At 46.5% G+C, this 12,890-nt stretch overlaps 1 protein-coding gene across 1 annotated transcript; it reads right to left on the bottom strand.

Annotated features, from left to right (window-relative positions):
* Positions 1-326: 326 nt before the first annotated feature.
* Positions 327-11,486, bottom strand: CD33 (CD33 molecule). The gene is given in 10 exon segments (XM_010369598.2): positions 327-820; positions 4,955-5,036; positions 5,378-5,462; positions 9,364-9,411; positions 9,638-9,916; positions 10,121-10,322; positions 10,324-10,501; positions 10,564-10,627; positions 11,003-11,063; positions 11,402-11,486. Coding segments are annotated over 10 exon segments (1,248 nt in total). The 5' UTR covers positions 11,480-11,486; the 3' UTR covers positions 327-649.
* Between the last annotated feature and the right edge of the window lie 1,404 nt (positions 11,487-12,890).

Here is a 12,890-nt window from a genome sequence, read left to right as displayed (position 1 = left end):
TTGGGGATCTAGGGAACTATTTTGACTATGGTTAGCTCTGAGTTTTAGAAAATTCCCCAAATGCTAATATGTGATTTTCCCTGTAGCAGGACATAAAGAAAGCAGAAATCTTAGTAGGGGACAGGTGGGATGGAAAGGAAGATTCAGGAGTAGAGAGAGATGATGTTGGAGGGCAAGTCAGTGAAGAAATAGATGGTGGGGTTTTGAGCAGCAAGTGAGATAGACATGTTGCTGATATAGTTCCAGGGATCAAATATCACTCATGACTTCTGTTTAAGGGGGAAGGAACCAGGATGCAGCAAACTCCCAGTGCACAAGGACTGGCATTTTCCACATGTACCTTTATTTAATGCTCACAGCATCCCTGTGAGATAGGACTTCTTGTACCTATTTCACAGAGAAGTAAATGGAAACATGGAAGGTTAAGGAGCTTGTGTGACATCACACACTTAGCAAATGAAAGAGCACAGATTTGATTCCACGACTCTCTGCTTACAAAGTCTAAGATGATGTCAATATAGCAGGAAACTCACATAATGTCTATAAACCCATTGCCTGTGGGGTGTTAAATATCCAAGAATCAGCCTTTGGTCCCTGACCTGTACAGGATGTGAATCTTCTAGCTGAGCCCGATGCTCTTGTGGGTTCCTCACTGGGTCCTGACCTCTGAGTATTCGGTGGAGGTGTCCTTGGAAGGATTCATCCCATGAAAGTTGAGGGAAGCATAGTGCAGCTCCTCGTCCATCTCCACAGTAAGGGCGGCACCTGAACAGCCTGAGGTTTCAGTGGGGCCATGTAACTTGGACTTCTTCTGGTGTTTCTTATGGAGAGGAAAGAAGGGGGTTAGAGCAGGGCAGTGAGGAGCGGGACCGGGAGAAGGCAAAGAGGGTCAATGAAGTAAAATGAACATTTATTCACTCTTTCATTCTTTCATCAAATGTTTATTAATTAAGGCTTTACTTATTCATTATCTAACACATGTAGCACGTATTGATTGATTCCCAATTCTCTTGAATATTCACAGGACTAATGTGGAAAAATTATGACCAGCTACACTGACATCATCTTTGGCATCTATTATTTTATCCATTTTACAGACCAGGAAACTAGGTCTCAGAGAGCTTAGGTAACTTCCAAAGTCACACATCTGTTGACTCTGAACTCAGTCCCAAGTCTCTGGGACCTCCTCTGTGCTGGGAACTGGATCCTGAGAAGGGAGCAAAGCAGAGCAGGAGCCCTGTGATTTCTACTACTGCAGGGTATGAAGACAGAAACAGACTGGTAATTGCAAATTGTGACAGTGTGCAGCTGAACAGGAGAGAGTAGAATGATGGAGATCTGATAAAACGCAGCCTTTTCCTTGTGGAGCTCACGGTGTGGTAGGGGAAGCTATGGAAATGTAGTTAGTTCACGTGGTGCAAAGCTCTATACAAACAGGAACATGGTATCCTGAGAGACACAGGAGCAGATGCTGGAGAAATGGCAAGTCTACAGGGTACAACCATTTTCTGGTGCAGGCCCATTGCTTGTTTCTAGATTTGGTGCAGTGTTTCTCAAAAGAGTCCTTCAACTCACAGATTCTGCCTCCTCTCTTCCCATTCTCTCTTGAACTCTCTCTAGTCAAGGGATCTTTCTCCAGTAGAAGATCAGATCTGCTTTGCTGTCATATTGCTTAGCTACATTCAAATAGCCATTTCTCAGATTCTGTCTTACCAGACTTACCAGCGTTTGAAACAAATGACCAACCTCTCCTCCATGAAGCCCCATCTTCCGTTGGCCACCAACACTAGAGCCTGCAATTTCCTGGTCATTGGCTGCTACTCATTCTCAGCTTTCTCACCATTTACACCTCATCTCCCTAACATTCGATGCTGGAGGGTTCCAGGGCTATGTCTGTGGACCCCTTCTCTTCTTTGTAGATTCATCCATTATTGGATGTTGATATGGAAGCCCCTAACCTCTGTGTCTCCCACATGGATCCCTCTTCTGAGCTCCAGACACTTGCCTGGTACTTGTCATCTCCACATGGATGTCTCAGAGGCACCTCACACTTACAGTAACCAAAATAATGTTTGATATACACTTGAAAATATACTTCTCCTTCAAGGTTGGCAATTTTCATCATTGGCAATTTGATTCTTTAAGTTTGAATTCTGAGTAAGTCACATGAACACCATCATTGGCATCTATAGACATCTATGACATCCATGGGGGTCTTCTTGGACATCCATGACATCTATGATATCTGTGGAGCCACCTATGACATCTGAGACACTTACCGAGCAGAGCCCGTGAGCTATCTTTGCTCCTGCCTTGCATGCACTCTATCACTGCATTTGCAAATACTGTTGACTCCACCTTCAAGACGTATCCGGAACCCAATTTCTCCACATTAGATTCATGATTCTTACTTGGGACTAAGTCTGAGTCAGTCATCTCTTGGCTTGATTATCCGTGTATCCTCTATTCTGGTATCTTCTCTTCTATGTTACGTCCTAGAGCTTCTCACAGAGCAACCAGAGTCGCTCCCACTAAAATGAGTGTCAGTTCATGTCACTCTTCTGCTCTAAATGCATCAAGAACTATGATGGACTTAGGACCCTGCAATATTTGCAGCTTCTATGTCTCTTCAGCTTCATTTCCTACCTGCCATTGTTCAGTCCACACCCCACCCCCGACACTGCCTTATCCACACTGTCCTACTTTGTTCCTCTAAAACGTCAGACGTGCTCCAGCCTCAGAGCCATGGTACTTGCTGCTTCCTCGATGATTCTCTACTGCTCACACTGTACTCATTTTCTTCCTGCAGCTGTTTGCCCAAAGGCCACTCTTTGGCCCCCAGGACTGTCCAATCCATTCTCCCGTTTCATTTTCTGCCATAGCACTTATTTCATGCCTCTTTCATGTATATTTGCACTACTTATTTGTTCATTATTTTCATCCCTTTTCCCAATAGATGTTAAGCCTCTGATAGGAGGAATACTTTATATTTGTAAAATACATGTTTATAAAAATACAGAATAGCACAAGGACCTAGAACAACTGGCAAATGGGATTATATAGATATTTGCAGAATGAATGAGTGCTTATTGACCCTGTGTTAAAAAACTTTACTGTGATGTTCACTTTAGTCAGAGTTAAATAAATTAAAAAAAAAATCAGAGCTTGAAGGATGCACTGGAGTTGGGCAGGTAGCTACTAGGCATATGAGGAGGAAGGAACAGCTCAGCAATGATTCTGAGATGAAAAAGCTTGCTCTGCTTGAGGTGATTGAGTGGCTAATGTTGGGGGAGCATAGCACTGAAGGGGCCTCTGGTTTTCCTGCTCTAAATGCCAGACCAAGTTGTTGGAATGCCAGCCTTTTGGGAGTGTGGAGAAGCAGCGCATTTCAAACTTGGGAATGAGGGGACGATGATCTTTGAGGGAGGTAATGTTCTGGAGAGGAGAAATGGGAGGTGAGGCTGCAGCAGAATAAGGAGTAACAGGGGATCTCAGCTCAGAAGGAGTGATTGTGTTAAGCTGTGTTCAGAGGAAGCTCAGACATGCATCGTAGCGTACTGGCACAGGAAGAAGAGATGGAGGACTGGGGCAGGAGAGGGCCATGTCTGTGGTTGGGTAATGGGGACAAGAGTGCCATTAGTGAGACAGAGAACCAATCAGGAGAAGTATATTTAGGGGTGTGTCAACCAAGTGTTCCTGATGTTTCGACATCTGGGGCATTGCTGAGCCTTGAGAGACTACCTCTCCCAGGGATAGTAGATTTCTAGAGCTAATAAAGGACTTGCATACAAGTGCACCTTTTGTGTGCAAACCAGTCAATCTAAAGCCCACACTACCAGCTGGATCCTTTATTGAGCTTTTACACTCCAGGCCACAATCCCTCTTAATAAACCCAGGACCACGTACCAGACAACTAGAGACAACTCCTATACCCGAGTCTGCTGAAATTGTTCAAAGTAGCCAATCCTAAACCTGCCTACCTTGCTTACCCTGTCTTGGCCATTATTTTCGATGAAAGCCACAGTAAAGGCTCTTGTCCCATTTTCCCCTTGCTCCCTCTGCTTCCTGACTGACCCTGGTGCTTTTCTATATCGCCTTGCATGGTGTGGTGCATCCTCTCCTCTTGGGAACAGTGAATAAGAAACTATCTTTCTTTTTTTTGTTTTTGAGACAGAGTCTTGCTCTCTTGCCCACGCTGGAGTGCAGTGGCACGATCTCGGCTCACTGCAAGCTCTACCTCCCGGGTTCACACCATTCTCCTGCCTCAGCCTCCCAAATAGCGCCCGCCATCATGCCTGGCTAATTTTTTTGTATTTTTAGTAGAGATGGGATTTCACTGTGTTAGCCAGGATGGCCTCAATCTCCTGACCTCATGATCCATTCACCTCAGCCTCTCAAAGTGCTGGGATTACAGGCATGAGCCACTGCGCCTGGCCAAGAAATGGTCTTTTCAATGGCCATAATCTCCTGATCTATTGGCCTCAACATACCTGAATAATATTAAAACCCACACTGTTGGGGCCGGGCGTGGTGGCTCATGCCTGTAATCCCAGCACTCTGGGAGGCCGAGGTGGGCAGATCACGAGGTCAGGAGATTGAGACCATCCTGGCTAACATGATGAAACCCCATCTCTACTAAAAATACAAAAAATTAGCTGGGCGTGGTGGTGGGTGCCTGTAGTTCCAGCTACTTGGGAGGCTGAGGCAGAATAGTGGCTTGAACCTGGGAGGCAGAGCTTGCAGTGAACCGAGGTTGTGCTACTGCACGCCAGCCTGGGTGACAGAGCGGGACACTTGTCTCAAAAAAACAAAAACAAAACAACAACCTACACTGTTAAACAGCAGGAAAGACAATAAGCTCAGTTCTGGAAATGCTGAATGGGGCATGACTGTGGGCCATTTGGGAGGAGGTGTCTGCAGGGCATCCTGGATGCCAGCATGCCCCATCACTCACCGAGGATGCTGGCCCTGTGGCAGGGTGGGTGTCGATCCTGCCCACTGCTGTCCTGGCTGCTTTCCTCCTGTGAGTCTTCACTCTGATGGGAGACACCAGGGTCTTTGAGCCTGGTTTTCTCAGGCTGTGGGGCCACTGTTATGAGCTTGGAATGACGGACTTTGGCAGGTAAGGGGTGGAATTAATCCTGGAGCCTTCAAACAAAACTTAGTAACAAGGTCTTCCTCTACCTCCCACTCCTTGGACACCTGAGACCAGGGCCCTAGCATAGACCCATGCCTAGCCCAGTGGCTACAGGCTGGCTTCTGTAGATCACCACACCCCCTGCCCTTTCTCCAGCCCTCACAGCCCCTCCAGCACCCTTCTACACGAGGTCCATCCTCTTCACCTCTGGTCCATGCCTGACCCAGAGAAAATGCTCACATGAAGAAGATGAGGCAGAGACAAAGAGCGATCAGGGCTGTGACACCAGCTCCCCCAATGGCCCCCTGAACCACTCCTTGTTTCCCTGCAGACAAAAAAGACATGGGGTGAACTCTAATCTGGATAAACAGGTATGTGTATCCTCTTCTCCAGCATGTAGAGAGGGGTGACTTCACCTCCAAAATGGAGTTTAGCTCCTAGATCTTCCCATCCGTCATAGACATGAATATGGACCATGACCATGAGATGAAGTACACAGTACACCTGATACCTCTCACCTCCCACCCTCTCTCTCCGGTGCACAAAACACCATCGCTCCTAGGACCCAGTTTCCTCTCCACCCTCGGGCTCTCTGAAATGAACCTCAGAAATAGCCGCTGAAGGACTGTGAAGCTCTGAGCCTCTTGGATGACAGAGAGAGAGAGAGAGAGAGAGAGAGAGAGAGAGGGAGAGAGAGAAGGAGAGAGAGAAGGAGAGAGAGAAGGAGAGAGAGAGAAGGAGAGAGAGAGTAAGCACTGGAATGCTGATAGGCCTTGTCTCTTCTTTCTTCCCACTGGCCCTACCCCTCAGGGTCAAAGGGGATCCTTTTGGCCTTAAAAAGCACCTGGAATCAGGGTGGGGCAGGGAGGTGGTTCTCAGACCTTCTTAGACCCAGACAGTTCTCCTGGACCTGTCTGGCTGTACCTTCTAGATCCCAACACTCAGAGTCAGGGGCGTTTCTCTGAGCATCATCTGTCAACAGTTTGATGACAACTGCTGAGGGAACTATTCCCGCCCTCACTGGGCTCACTGTCCACTGAGGGACCAGATGCCATTATTAATTGGAATAAGGCAGTGGAGAGAGCACTGGTCTTTGGACAGAGGTCAGGGGTAAGGGTTGAGGTATGGACAATAGAAAAAAAAAAATGCCCTAAAGAGATTTTTGGGGAAGTGTGACTATTCTATATGATACTCTCATGGCGGATTCATGTCATTCTACATTTTTTTAGAAACCTGTAAAATGTACAACACCAACAGTGAACTTTAATGTAAACTATGGGCTTCAGGTGACAATGATATGTCAATGTAGGTTTATTGATTGTAACAAATGTACCATTTTGATGGGGGATGCTGATGGCTGGGGAAACTATGTGTAAGGGTAGAGGGCATATGGGAAGTCTTTGTACCTTCTGCTCAATTTTTTCATGAAAAATAAAGTTCATTTATAAATGCTCCCAAGATGTTCAGTGACTAGAAGATTCCACTCAATTTTGCTGTGAAACAAACACTACTCTGAAAAATAAAACCTATTAAAAAATGCCCCCATTGGAGCAAAATGGCTGACCAGAGGTGCCTGGAGCTCATCCTCCCCCATCCCACCAGGCAGGAAAGGACCAAGGCAATGAACAAACAGCAAAGATTTGAGTGGAGTGTCGAAGGGAGAGTACTGTAGTGCAGCAGGGGAGTGGAGAGTTACCTGTGGTAACTGGAAGCCAAGGAGGGCAGCATGGAGGCACCCAGACATTGCAGCTCCCTCTCCCCAGCCCAGATTGTGGATTGTCCCAGAGACAGGAAGGATTTCCCCTTGTAGGGAAATGATAAGCAGAAGAATACAACCAACCTCCAGTGCCCACTGCAGATACCTACATTCCTTACTACAGGTTCATCCTATAGTCCTTACAAGCTCTGAGCACAGTTGGAAGAGCTACCAGGAATTCATGCAGCTGCACGGTTCTGGATTCGGAGCACACGGTGTGCACTCCCAACTTCCTAACCAGCCCCTGTGGGCAAGCTGCTGCAACACAGCACCATCTCGAGACCACAGCCGTCTCTGGAGTGCACTCTCCTCTGGGGGCCAGTGGCCACGCACCTCTTCATCACTGTAACTCCATCTTCGTTCCCCTAAGCCTGCAGTAATGGCTGGATACCACAATTAGAGCTGCATGGAGCCTGGGCCCAGGATTGGCTGGAACACGGGTCCTGAACAGCAGAGAAACCAACCCCTGCTGCCTGTACTTCCAGCTGGAAGGAGAGTCTTACAGTCCCACTCAGTCTCTTCAATAAATGATGCTGGAAAAACTGGTGCCATATGCAGAAGAATGAAACTAGACTCACACCTCTCATCCTATGCAAAAATCAATTCAAAATGGATCAAAGACCTTAATGTAAGACACAAAAATATAAAAATACTAGAAGAAAACATAGGGAAAATGCTGTAGGACATTGGTCTGGAAAAATATTCTATGAGTAAGACCTTGCTAGCACAAGCAACAAAAGCAAAAGCAAATAAATGAGATAATATCAAGCTAAAAAGCTTCCATGCAGCAAAGGAAACAATCAACAGAGTGAAAAGGCAACCCACAGCATAGGAGAAAATATTTGTCAGCTATTCATCTGACAAGTGATTCATATACACAATATACAAGGAACTCATGCATCTCAATGGCAAAGAAACCCAATCTGATTTAAAAATGGGCAAATTATCTGAGCAGACATTTCTCTAGAGAAGATATACAGATGGCCAACAAATATATGAAAATGCTCAGCATCACCAATCACCAGGGAAATGCAAATCAAAACCACAATGAGGTAACGTCACCCCAGTTGGGAGGACTATGATAAAAATAAGATGAAAATTAACAAATGATGGTGAGGATGTAGAGAAGAGGGAACTCTTAAATGCTTTTGACCAGAATGTAAACTAGTATAACCACTACTAGTATATGTAGTTTTTTGTCCTCAAAAAAACACAAATAGAACTACCATATGATCCAGCAATCCCACTACTGGGCATTTATGTAATGGAAAGGAAATCAGTATATTGAAGAAACGTCTGCACCTCTGTGTTTATTACAGCACTATCCACAATAGGAAGATATGAAATAAACCTAAGTGTCCAACAACAGATGAATAAATAAAGGAAATGTGGCATATATACACAATGGATTATCATTCAGCCATAAAAAATAATGAAATCTTGTTATTCACTATAACATAGATTGAACTAGAAGACATTATGTTAAATGAAATAAGCCAGGAACAGAAAGTTAAATACCACATGTTCTCACTCATAAGTGGAAGCTAAAAAAAGTTGATTTCATGGAAGTAAAAAGGAGAACAGAGAATAATAAGGGCTGGGAAGTTTAGGGGAACAATGATAAGGAGAGAGATTTGTTAAAGGATACAAGATCACACCTGGAAAGGAAGAGTAAGTTCTGGTATTCTATACCACTGTAGGATGACTATGGTTAAAAATAATAGATCGTTTCAAATAGCTAGAGAGGGGATATTGAATGTTTCCAACACAATGAAATGATAAATGTTCAAAACGACGGATATGCTATTACCCTGATCTGATTAGTATACATTATTAGTATTGAAACATCACTATGCCATCCACAAATATGTACTATTATTATCTATCAATTAAAAATAAAATACCCCGGCCGAGTGCGGTGGCTCAAGCCTGTAATCCCAGCACTTTGGGAGGCCGAGGCGGGCGGATCACGAGGTCAGGAGATCGAGACCATCCTGGCTAACACGGTGAAACCCCGTCTCTACTAAAAATACAAAAAAACTAGCTGGGCGAGTTGGCGGGCGCCTGTAGTCCCAGCTACTCCGGAGGCTGAGGCAGGAGAATGGCGTAAACCCGGGAGGCGGAGCTTGCAGTGAGCTGAGATCAGGCCACTGCACTCCAGCCCGGGCGACAGAGCAAGACTCCGTCTCAAAAAAAAATAAAAAAATAAAAATAAAATAAAATAAATAAACAAATAAAATAAAATACCCCAAGACATTCAGTGACAGGAGGGAGACAAAGAGCATTATTTGGATGGGCAAGGAGGAAGTTGCTAGTCATCCCCAAATATCCTTATCCGAGGTGCCTGATGTCTACCTGTGTCTAACTGCAGGCCTTGCCTCTGAACATTTGACTCTGAAAGTCCAGATCTGACCAAACGTGACACAGACTCAATCCAGTAACAGCCCCAGGCAGGGAGGCGCCTTCCTACCTGAGCCATCTTCTAGAAAGATACCAGTTCTTGGGTTCTGTGAAGCATCTAAGAGAGGAAGAGAGGATTTCCTTCAGTTGGGAGTAGAGATGAGATAAGGGTAGGCATTTTCCCTTACTCCTGCCAAAGCCACAGAAATGCAGAAGAGACAGGGCTTACGTCCTTCTAACTGCCGAACTCAGCCAGGCCCCCAGGACACTAAATGTCCCCAGCACCAGCCCATCCTGTCTCCCCTACACACTCAGGGACCCGAGCATCCTGGCCCAGCACTTACAGGTGACATTGAGCTGGATGGTTCTCTCCGTGGTCACACCAGCTCCAGGGAGCTTCACCTGACAGGTGAGGTTGGTGCCGTGGTCCTGGGGCCGTGGGGTGATTATGAGCACCGAAGAGTGAGTGGTCCTGAGGCCCAGGGAGGTGGGGGCAGCTGACAACCAGGAGAAGATTGGAGGTGTTCCCTGCTCACAGGCCCAGGGCACAGAGCAGGTCAGGTTTTTGGAGTGGTCGGGGTCTAGGGCTCCAGGGATGAGGATCTGGGGCCTGTGGGTCAAGTCTAGTGAGAAGAAGCAGGGGATGCAGAATCAAGAGGGAGGGTCCAGGTGAGGGCCTGAGAGAAGATCAACCTCTGGTCAAGCTCCCCCGCTAAGCATGACAGGCTTTACCCCTAAACCCCTCCCTGTACCAGGGGCCCATCCCAGCCCTGCCCTGTAGTACCCATGACCTTCCCTTGTGACCACTTCTGGAGCCTGTGCCTCACCTGTCACATGCACAGAGAGCTGGGTAGATTTGTAACTGTATTTGGTATTGCCTTTCTCCATCCGAAAGAAGTAGGAACCATTATCCCTCCTCCTGGCATCTACGATGCTCAAGGAGCAGTTGTTCCTACTGGGATCCCCAAGGAGGTGGAATCGGCCCTGGGTCTCCTCCTGTACTTCTCGATCTAGCTTGTTTGTGGCCACTGGAGAGTCCAACGATACAATGGCTCCTTCCCGGAACCAGTAACCATGAACTGGGTGATTCCTGGTGTAGGAGGGTACAGGATGGAAGAAAGTGCAGGGCACAAGGACGCACAAACCCTCTTGTACTGTCACTGACTCCTGCACTTCCAGCCTGACTCTTGGATCCATAGCCAGGACACCTGTGGGGAAATGAGGGTCAGCTCGGCCCAGCCCGACAACCCCCCTCCCCGCAGTCACTCACCTGCCCACAGCAGGGGCAGCAGCAGCAGCAGCAGCATGTCTGAGGCTGAGGCTTCCTGGGCTCCCTGTGTGAGCAGAGAACAGGAAAGGAGTGGAGGGGAAGGGCTAGGGGGCCGGACAGGAAGCTGGGGAGGAGCAGGAGACCTCAGTCCTGCGTGGAAGAGGAACCTCAGACCCACACGTGCTCAGAGCTTGTCTCTTCCACACAGATTGACCCTCATGGGCCAGAGATGCCAGAGACCCGCCCAGAGAGGGGAGGAGATGGAGCAGAATCTGAGTCTTGCCTCCCAGGAGCACCAGAGCCTGGACCAGTACCTCCGGGGCCATCTGAGACATGCGAACCCCATGTCTAAAATCCTTCCACTCTGAGGTACTTTTCTGTGCACAACTGTTTACACCGGGGCTGGTCACTGCTGGCCTGGCCCGAGTCACAGCCTCACCTAGATCCATGGGGTGATTTGTCCAGCAGGATATAGGATTCCATAGGGTCCGTGTGAGTGTCTGGGGCAGAGAAACAAAGAAGAGTCCTAGGTAAAGTGAAGGTGGCAGCCATTCATTTCTTCATTCATTCACTAAAGACATAGTGAGTGACAGAGCAGGACCACTGTCATCTCGGACAAACACCGCCACTTTAAGTTCCAACTCCCTTTCTAGCTTCATGTATTTCAAGGAAATCACTTCTCTGCTAACTACAAGCAGCCAGAAAGAGCAGACGGTGAAACACGGATAAGACAGCTCAGGCACAGAGGGAGGTGGGGGGAAAGTCTCTTGAGTTATTGCCAAACTTCACCCTCATCCAACGGGCCCTAGTAAAACAGTGGGCCTTAGTAAGCACATACCTTTGCCTTCAGGTGCACTAAGATAGGAAAGCTAAATGCAGACTCGGTGGGTATGCCTGCAGCTGCAAAAAGATGCATGGGAACAGACACACAACTCTCCCTCCCAGATAAGCACAACAAAGAGACACAGAAGCAGTCCAAGCCTCTGATAAACCCTCCCACCCTAAACCTTTAAAAACTCTTAGTCTGTAAGAGAGTGAGCCTCTACCTAACTCAGCCAGAAACCCCTCTCAGGTTTGTTTTCTCTAAAACCTGTCTTGACTAGTAAGCCACCATACATGTTTCTTTCTTCTTTCTTTAATTCTTACAGTGAGCCTTTGTGTATAGGTGGGGCTTGAGAAGAGATGCCACTGACCTGATTCCTGCCCTTGAGATGTTCCCCATCCATAGCCTCATGTCCTTACCACACACACACATATACTGTCTGGCTTTAGAGCTGTGAAAAATTGGGAATTTGCCATGTGTCATGGGAGCATATTGGAACTTTTAAAAGAAATATGACTATAGAATTTTCCCCTGGCAGCTAGTACACTGCTTTGCACAGTGTCAGTGACATCTCCAAAATAAGAACTATGCAGCATCTTCCTGTAAAACAAAAAGGAGAACACATGTTTGTTCTATGAACCAGTGCAGAAAAAAACTTTTTTTCTGCTCATGCTGCTATTTGGTGCAGTATGGGCAGAAGCAAGTGTTTTTAGAGGCACATGATATGGATCAACATTTTCATGTAAAAATCTGCTTCTCACAGTTAAATATGGCCCAAAGACATAATATTTCCAGACAACATGAGTGGAATGTACAGGGAAAATTAAACTTTAGGTCCAGCTACGTGGTTGTCCATATCACTCTGTGTAGTATGCATCCATCAACCCTTGATCCCTGGGACATATTAGTACTTGCCACCATACCTTTGTCAAATCTCTACACACAATAGTATCTAGATAACTCTTAATTCTTCCTTATTAATAGAGAGGTAGCTGCATCCTCGTTTGATATACAACAAATTAAGTCTCCAGTAAATAATATCTGTTGTAAGTTATTTAGCATGTGGCACATAATAAAAAGTTCAGTACATTTAGTGCTTTTTTTTTTTTTAAGACAGGGTCTTGCTCTGTTGCCCAGGTTGGAGTGCACTGGCATGATCACAGCTCACTCCAGCCTTGACCTCCCAGGCTCAAGTGACTCTCCCAGCTCATCCTCCCTAGTAGCTGGGACCACAGGCTCATACTACCAGGCTGGAGTAATTTTTTGTTTTTATTTTTAGGAGAGATGGGGGTCTTGCTGTGTTCCCCAGGCTGGTCTTGAACTCCTGGGTTCAAACAATCCTCCCACCTTGGCCTCCAAAGTGCTTTGACTATGGGTGTGAGGCACTGTGCCCAGTCACATTTAGTTTTAACAATAAAGTCATACTATGTTCAGAGACCAGAAGATCAAATATGAATATGTGAGTCTTACTGTGGTTCTTTAACGAATTTAATGAAGGCCTGAG

Source organism: Rhinopithecus roxellana, chromosome 12 (assembly GCF_007565055.1).
Source record: "Rhinopithecus roxellana isolate Shanxi Qingling chromosome 12, ASM756505v1, whole genome shotgun sequence".
NCBI classification, from domain to species: domain Eukaryota; kingdom Metazoa; phylum Chordata; class Mammalia; order Primates; family Cercopithecidae; genus Rhinopithecus; species Rhinopithecus roxellana.
The sequence above is the reverse complement of the archived record's forward strand: the minus strand, read 5'-3'. Positions and strand labels throughout refer to the sequence as shown.